This window comes from Oncorhynchus tshawytscha, linkage group LG28 (genome assembly GCF_018296145.1).
Source record: "Oncorhynchus tshawytscha isolate Ot180627B linkage group LG28, Otsh_v2.0, whole genome shotgun sequence".
NCBI classification, from domain to species: Eukaryota; Metazoa; Chordata; class Actinopteri; order Salmoniformes; family Salmonidae; genus Oncorhynchus; species Oncorhynchus tshawytscha.
The window spans coordinates 11292324-11301605 of NC_056456.1; the positions used below are offsets into that span (position 1 = coordinate 11292324).

At 42.9% G+C, this 9282-nt stretch overlaps 1 protein-coding gene across 1 annotated transcript; it reads right to left on the reverse strand.

Annotated features, from left to right (window-relative positions):
- Positions 1-3211: 3211 nt before the first annotated feature.
- Positions 3212-4413, reverse strand: psmb11a (proteasome 20S subunit beta 11a). Its single transcript, XM_042308351.1, is given in 4 exon segments — positions 3212-3587; positions 3780-3919; positions 3921-4214; positions 4399-4413. Coding segments are annotated over 4 exon segments (825 nt in total).
- Between the last annotated feature and the right edge of the window lie 4869 nt (positions 4414-9282).

Consider the following 9282-nt stretch of genomic DNA (forward strand, 5'->3'; position numbering starts at 1 on the left):
CTGCATTACACGGTTCCATACTAGAGTGACACCCAATGTAGAGCATTTAACAGACAGTACGAGTCCGTTTCATTTTTACTATAGCAATCCTACCTTGTAATGATATTTTAAGAGAGTTCCTTCTGCAAACTTTGGAAAATTTGGTGGGTATGCATATCCCCAAATAAATAGTCTGCCTTATGCCACTGCACTGGAGATGCAGCAGGCAAAGTTAAACATTTCACAGGGCTATTAAGGGGCACCCGTATAGATTTTCCCAGTTTATCTCTAGAGAATTAACCGAAAATAGTAAATCATTTCAGAATCTGTGGAAGGGAAATTGAGAAGTCTGCGAAATACTATAAGGTGTCATTGGCATAGAGTGACACTTTATGCTGAGTACCTTTAATATTGATGGGTGAAATAAGTGGGTCCAATCTAATTGCTTGAGCAAGGGGCTCCAAAGACAGTGCAAAGAGCATTGGTGATAATGGACATCCTTGTTTTGTGGAACGTTGGAAACAGAAAGTCTTGGATAGAATGTTTCCCGTCTGCACAACTGCTTGGGATGCAGAATACAACATTTTTAACATGGAGATAAATCCTTTACCTAAACCAAAGGCCTCCAAAACACACCATAAATAGTTCCATTCTAGCATATCGAAGGCTTTTCTTTTGCATCCAAACTAAAAAAAGTGCAGCAGGGACGGGGTCGTTTTCATTTATGATATGGAAGCGACGTCTAATATTGTCTGAGTCTAAACGACCCTTTATAAACACAGTTTGATCATTGCTAATTAGATTTCCTACAAGCAGTTCCAATATGATGGCAAGTACCTTTGCAAACAACTTGAGCTCTGTTGTAATAAGGCTTAAAGGCCTACAACTTTTACAGTCTAGGGGAGATTTACCCTTTTTTAACAAAACTATAATCAGTGAGGTGTTTTGGTCTCTATGGAATTCTCCATGTTTTAATGCATGATTTCTAGATGGGAACAAAACTACCTAAATGTATCATTAATTTCTGCCAGGTCATGTGATATCTTACCAGATGGTGTTTTAATTGTATTGAATACAAGGAAAGGCCTCGCTTTGCTTAAGCCTTGTTTCCCCTCAAACATTTTGTCATCTCCCAAAGTGACCGGTGGGATGTGGCTGTATCTGTATTAAGCAATAAATATTCTTAAATTGTGCAAGAAAAAGCCTTATTCCGCAGCAATGTTGTGTTAAAGCGCCAACTTCTGGCACCTTTCTGTTTGGAGCTGTCAAGTCAAATACTATACAGGACAGCTCCATGGTCAGAAATGACAATGGGGAACAGCTCAGTTGTCTGAATAAACCTGTTTATATAGGGAGATACAAATATAGTGGGGCAAAAAAGTATTTAGTCAGCCACCAATTGTGCATGTTCTCCCACTTAAAAAGATGAGAGAGGCCTGTAATTTTCCTCATAGGTACACTTCAACTATGCCAGACAAAATTAGAAAAAAATTCCAGAAAATCACATTGTAGGATTTTTAATTTATTTATTTGCAAATTATGGTGGAAAATAAGTATTTGGTCAATAATCAAAGTTTATCTCAATACTTTGTTATATACCCTTTGTTGGCAATGACAGAGTTCAAACGTTTTCTGTAAGTCTTCACAAGGTTTTCACACACTGTTGCTGTTTTTTTGGCCCATTCCTCCATGCAGATCTCCTCTAGAGCAGTGATGTTTTGGGGCTGTTGTTGGGCAACACGGACTTTCAACTCCCTCCAAAGATTTTCTATGGGGTTGAGATCTGGAGACTGGCTAGGCCACTCCAGGACCTTGAAATGCTTCTTACGAAGCCACTCCTTTGTTGCCCGGGCGGTGTGTTTGGGATCATTGTCATGCAGAAAGACCCAGACACATTTCATCTTCAATGCCCTTGCTGATGGAAGGAGGTTTTCACTCAAAATCTCACGATTCATGGCCCTATTTATTCTTTCCTTTACACGGATCAGTCGTCCTGGTCCCTTTGCAGAAAAACAGTCCCAAAGCATGATGTTTCCACCCCCATGCTTCACAGTAGGTATGGTGTTCTTTGGATGCAACTCAGCATTCTTTGTCCTCCAAACACGACGAGTTGAGTTTTTACCAAAAAGTTCTATTTTGGTTTCATCTGACCATATGACATTCTCCCAATCTTCTTCTGGATCATCCAAATGCTCTCTAGCAAACTTCAGACGGGCATGGACATGTACTGGCTTAAGCAGGGGGACACGTCTGGCACGTCTTGTGCATTATTAATTAAAATGACAATTGAATGCTTAGATAACCTACGCAGAAAAAAAATTTTTTTTTTACGAAGAATTAAGCATAATGATTATGATTTTAGATTGCATGAAAAATCTGTTTCACTTGTTAGTAAAATGGTACATTCTCCGACACCCCCTATGCTCACGTAATTCGTGCCCCCTCTAAAATAATGGGTGCATGACATCCCTGCCTACCCTCTCCCTGTACTGAATTGTTACAAATGAATGTTTGCATGCATGGTACTTTTATGCATAATATTACATAACAGAAAAAACATTTTTTGACACGCATTACATTACGATTCACAGTGCTCAGACATACATGCAGGCGTCTGACTTTCTCTCTCCCATAAAGGGGCCAGTCTTCTTCATCCATTTTTTTGATCCTCTTTTGTCACAAATTATTTTCCCTAATCTACTCCTACCCTCTCCCTAGCCCTGACTTTCCAATGCTGACCCTTGGACAACATAGTCAGGTTCATTTGTATTTGACATCCCTTGTCTGTCACGAATGTTGAATCAAATTTCATTTGAACTTACTCTATACTGATTTTGTCCTTTTGTGAGTAGAAATGTGAGACTAAATATCTACAGAAAAGTATTATTAAACTGACTTGAAAACACGGGTCTCCCGTGTGTGGCCATCACAATTTCTTAGCTCATCATCTAAGGCATCTAAGATGGAAGTACATGCAAGCAATGCATGCGTACTAACTGAAGTAATGTAGGTGTTTACATTGTTTTGTGCATGTGCCAGGTGCTCGAAATCTCAACGGTAAGTACCAGTGTTTGGTAAGTCGATTTAATAATACTTTCCTGTGGATATCTTTTCTCAAATTCCTACCCACCGCACAGACAACTGGTAGAGTAAGTTGAAAGGACCTTTGATTCAACATTCTGGCTTGTAAGAGCTTGTGAGAGGAAATGCTCCAAACAACAACCAAAAGGTATCACAGTCTGTCAGACAATGTTCTCCCCAGCCCTAATCTCTCCCTTTCCCCATTTTCATTCATTCTTTCACCATCTTCAGCACCCTCTCCCTTCTCTCTGTGGTACTCCTCTCTCAAATCCTCCCTATCTCTGTGGCTATATCCTTGGGCAGTGATGTGAAAGAGGTCCACACAGTTCCCTGAATATGCATCCCTGTGTGTGGCCCTGTACACAATTTCTCTGGCCAATGAGATTGCCTCCTCCCTCAGGCTCCACCGAACCCCTCCATCCAGTACTGCATAGGCATAGGGCGAACCTGAGCCCACTGAGAAAAACTCTCCCTGCAGACGGGTGCCGTCACTGCACACATAGAAGAGCTTTGGGCCACAACGATCACTGGCAAGGGATAGTGTCAGGTTCCCGTCAGTTACTGCATGTCTTGTTCTGTCACTGGCCCTGCCAGTCAAGTCATCCTGACTACAAGAATCACTTGCAGACATTCCTGTCTCTTCAAGGGGTACTTTTGCTGGAGAGATGCTGTCTCTGCCTGATCCTATCCTATCAACTTTTTGTTATCTGAATTTCTACACCCTAACCTCCTCTACATCCGAGCCAGATAAAATGGCTGCCACACACACATCAGTCCCCTTAAATGGTTCCAACATATGAGAGAGGAGCTTGGCAGAGCTAGTGATTGACAAGCAGCAGCCGTGGCGTAGCTGGTAAAGGGCGGATCTCTCTAGCCAGGATTCTCTCCAATGGCATGCAGTCTGCACCACTGCCTGAAGTGGTGACCAGTAAATGGGAGTGGATGGGCAGTATCTTCTGGACAGAGGGACAGGAGACAAGCCCTGAGCAGCTGGCACGTGTGTCTGCCGATGCTATAACACCTCCTTGGAACACAAAGGCCAGGGTAGTGGTTCCGTGAGACAAAGGGAATGGGCGGCGGGTGGGCGGTGATGGAGAGGTGGACAGGGAGGAAAGGGACGAGTGTCTGTTGTCACAGCGGAAAGGAACAGAGCTCTGAGGGGTAGGTATGAAAGAATGCAGAGGGACCCCTCCACTTCTCTCAGATTTAAATCCACCCCAACCAAGGCTCCTTTCCATCAGCCATGTCCAGGAGAGGAGTGGTATCTCCCATAGGTCTAGAGAGTGAGGCAGGAGTGTTCCACCTGTGACACATAGGGGTGTCCTGAAAACTACAGACGTCTTGTAAAGCCATTGTGATTGTCTCTGGCTGATGGATTGTGGTTGACATCAGTGCAATAAACGTTGATCACAAAACAGACTCAATGTCCCGACAAAACAGATTCACTGTCCCTTGAGTTTGAGTAAAAGGTTGATGCTCAGTGCAATCTCTTAACAGGGAGAGGGGCAGTAGAATTTAACAGCTCAGAGAAACCAGAGAAACTGTCCATAGGATTGTTCTATTTTTCTCCCAGTGGATTGTTCAGTCTTGCTTATTTTTCTCCCAGTGGAATAAACCATTTTTTTACGGCCTTGTATATGGTGAGTAATATGATGCAGTCTTGCTCTATTCTGTGAATCAGCAGAAAGAGGAAGTGACAGTGCAAGAGAGGCCTCATCCTGACAATCAAATAAACCGTCTGGCCTAATCACTAGCAGTGGTGATCAGAATATAATTTTTTTTAAATATATTTTCCCACAAATATGTATTAAATTATTCCCCAGAGTAAGAGTTACACTCTTCATTTCATAGCTTTCCTCTTGGTTGCACTGCTTCCAGCCCCAGGTTGAGATTTGGAGGGCTGGTCTTTATGTTAGATCTTTTATCCAATCATATTCAAATTAAATCAAATCAAATTTTTATTTGTCACATACACATGGTTAGCAGATGTTAATGCGAGTGTAGCGAAATGCTTGTGCTTCTAGTTCCGACAATGCAGTAATAACCAACAAGTAATCTAACTAACAATTCCAAAACTACTGTCTTATACACAGTGTAAGGGGATAAAGAATATGTACATAAAGATATATGAATGAGTGATGGTACAGAGCAGCATAGGCAAGATACAGTAGCTGATATCGAGTACAGTATATACATATGAGATGAGTATGTAAACAAAGTGGCATAGTTAAAGTGGCTAGTGATACATGTATTACATAAGGATGCAGTCGATGATATAGAGTACAGTATATACGTATGCATATGAGATGAATAATGTAGGGTATGTAAACATTATATAAGGTAGCATTGTTTAAAGTGGCTAGTGATATATTTACATCATTTCCCATCAATTCCCATTATTAAAGTGGCTGGAGTTGAGTCAGTGTCAGTCTCAGTGTTTTGGCAGCAGCCACTCAATGTTAGTGGTGGCTGTTTAACAGTCTGATGGCCTTGAGATAGAAGCTGTTTTTCAGTCTCTCGGTCCCAGCTTTGATGCACCTGTACTGACCTCGCCTTCTGGATGATAGCGGGGTGAACAGGCAGTGGCTCGGGTGGTTGATGTCCTTGATGATCTTTATGGCCTTCCTGTAACATCGGGTGGTGTAGGTGTCCTGGAGGGCAGGTAGTTTGCCCCCGGTGATGCGTTGTGCAGACCTCACTACCCTCTGGAGAGCCTTACGGTTGAGGGCGGAGCAGTTGCCGTACCAGGCGGTGATACAGCCCGCCAGGATGCTCTCGATTGTGCATCTGTAGAAGTTTGTGAGTGCTTTTGGTGACAAGCCAAATTTCTTCAGCCTCCTGAGGTTGAAGAGGCGCTGCTGCGCCTTCTTCACGATGCTGTCTGTGTGAGTGGACCAATTCAGTTTGTCTGTGATGTGTATGCCGAGGAACTTAAAACTTGCTACCCTCTCCACTACTGTTCCATCGATGTGGATAGGGGGGTGTTCCCTGTTTCCTGAAGTCCACAATCATCTCCTTAGTTTTGTTGACGTTGAGTGTGAGGTTATTTTCCTGACACCACACTCCGAGGGCCCTCACACCTCCTCCCTGTAGGCCGTCTCGTCGTTGTTGGTAATCAAGCCTACCACTGTTGTGTCGTCCGCAAACTTCACATCAAATCAAATGAACTTGATGATTGAGTTGGAGGCGTGCTTGGCCACGCAGTCGTGGGTGAACCGGGAGTACAGGAGAGGGCTCAGAACGCACCCTTGTGGGGCCCCAGTGTTGATGATCAGCGGGGAGGAGATGTTGTTGCCTACCCTCACCACCTGGGGGCGGCCCGTCAGGAAGTCCAGTACCCAGTTGCACAGGGCGGGGTCGAGACCCAGGGTCTCGAGCTTGATGACGAGCTTGGAGGGTACTATGGTGTTGAATGCCGAGCTGTAGTCGATGAACAGCATTCTCACATAGGTATTCCTCTTGTCCATTCAGCCATCATGTGTTGCCCTCAGCCTAAAATCTGCCCTCAGCGCTTGTAGCTTAAAGTGAATGGAAATTAAAATTTAGTGTCAACCAATCAGCTTTAGAGTTGGCTATTGTACGCCTGCTGGCTGGCTCCAGTGTTACACAGGAGCCAGCTAGCAGGCGTAGTGCGTGCACGTCTTTTGATTGGATTTCCAATATTGAGAGGCAGGTCCTATATGGGCAGGTCTCAGAACTGTGAAACTGAAATTAATCAACAAATTAATTAATTAATTAATTTGCGTACTACTAAGCTGTTTTTTCAACCCACAATGGTGGAAGGAGAAGATATCGATTTGGTCGAGGATATAATTATAACGCCATTCTCAAGACAAACTTTTCAAGAAAAGTTAGACATTGTCAGGAGAGGTAGACGCCGACGCTACAAAGCCTGTCACAGGCGGGAAAGGGGTTCGTTCGCCACTTTCAACTATGAATGACTCACAGGCTCCGAGAAGCACTGCAAACTGTACTGCTGGGAATGCCTATTATTTGCAAGTGATCGATTTGGTGTTTGGAGCCACACTGGCTTTGCAAACCTGAGTTGTCTAACCAAGGCAGCAACGAGACACCAAAGTACGGCTGGGCACTTACAAACAATGGTGCTTTTGAAAACTTTTGGGGACACCCGAGTGGATCTACAGCTCAACGAAGAAGCGCGCAGGGCAACGAAGCTGCACAATGAAAAGGTATTGTACTCTTCCCCTGCAATTCTCTGAATAAAAATGTCAATTTCAAGGTGACGCAACGCCTGGTTATACTGCGTTTCTGTCTAAATGTATAGTGTCTAGAGCCATGGCATCATAATGATGGTAATAAGAGGTGGATTCATTCGGGTGGGACTGTGTAGGACTTCACTGAAGACCCAGACCCCAGAACCACGGCACACTACTGATCACTAGGGAACAAACTGGACGAGCTCCACTCGAGACTATTCAATCAACAGTGCCTGAAGAACTGTCATTTTCCATGTTTATTGGAGTCGTGGGTGAACCAGGACATGGATAATATATATTGAACAAAAATATAAACGCAACATGTAAAGTGTTGGTTCCATGTTTCATGAGCTGGAATAAAAAATCCCAGAAAAGTTCCATAAGCACAAAAAGCTTATTTCTCTCAAATGTTGTCTTTCTGTCTGAAGAGTATTTCTGTCTATAATGAAGCCCTTTTGTGGGGAAAAACTCATTTTGATTGGCTTTCCCTCCCCAGTGGGTAGGACTGGCTGCCAAGTGGCCCTCCCAGGACCACCAATGGCTGCACCCCTGCCCAGTCATTTGAAATCCATAGATTAGGGCCTAATTCATTCATTTAAATTGACTGATTTCTTATACAGTATGAACTGTAACTCAGTAAAATCGTATCCATTTTTGCATGTTGTGTTTATATTTTTGTTCAGTATACATCTTGCTGGTTTTTCCATGTTTGAACCAGGTTTTCCTCTAGAATTTGCCTGTGCTTAGCTCTATTCCATTTATTTTTATTATTTAAAAAACACTCTAATCCTTGCCGATGACAAGCATACCCATAACATGATGCAGCCACCACCATGCTTGAAACTATAAAGAGTGGTACTCAGTGATGTGTTGTGTTCGATTTGCCCCAAACATAATGCTTTGTATTCAGGACATAAAGTGATTTACTTTGCCACATTTTTTGCAGTTTTACTTTAGTGTCTTATTGCAAACAGGGTGCATGTTTTGGAATATTTGTATTCTGTACAGGCTTACTTCTTTTCACTCTGTCAATTAGGCTAGTATTGTAGAGTAAATACAATGTTGTTGATCCAGCCTCAGTTTTCTCATATCACATCAATTAAACTCTGTAACTGTTTTAAAGTCACAATTTACCTCATGGTGAAATCCCTGAGTGGTTTCCTTCCTTTCTGGCAAGGACGCCTGTAGCTTTGTAGTGACTGGGTGTATGAATACACCATCTACCAATAGGTGCCCTTCTTTGCAAGGCATTAGGAAATCTCCCTGATCTTTATGGTTGAGTCTGTATGAAATTCACTGCTCGTTTAAGGGACCTTACAGATAATTGTGTGGGGTACACAGATGAGGTAGTCATTCAAAAACCCTGCTAAACACTAGTATTGCACACAGAGTGAGTGCATGCAACTTATTTTGTGGCTTCTTAAGCACATTTCTACTCCTGATCTTATTTAGGCTTGCAATAACAAAGGGGTTTGTTACTTATTAACTCAACTCAACCGCTCTGAGGCTGCATGGTCCTAAAGCACACCAATGCCGCTTTTTGTATCACAATGCAATAATAAAATGGGGGGGTGTATAGGAGGGGTCATGATTTTTCCCTTTCCCAGATTCATCAACAGTTTTGAATTCACACTGTTCCAGATGCAAAGGGGGTTGTACCTAATAAAGTGACCACTGACCACTGGATCTATAGACTTTCCAGAATGTGTTCTGGGAATACCCGGGGTATTAAACATTTGACTGTAAGTGTTGAACAGTTGAATCTATTTCCTCGGGAGATGGTACCATTCAGCTTGTCTTGGAATGACAAAGAAGGACTTCAACAAAGCAAAAATAGAAAATGATTGGAAGGGGACTCTTTGCTGTTAAATTAGAGACATATAAATAAATGACTGTTGTGCCTTGTAAATGTTGAATGTCTGTGTTGTGTGAATATAAAACCAACTTTACCTCGGTCTCATACATCTGCTCCAAATGTCCCACTGCGTCCCTTACGGCCCGCTTG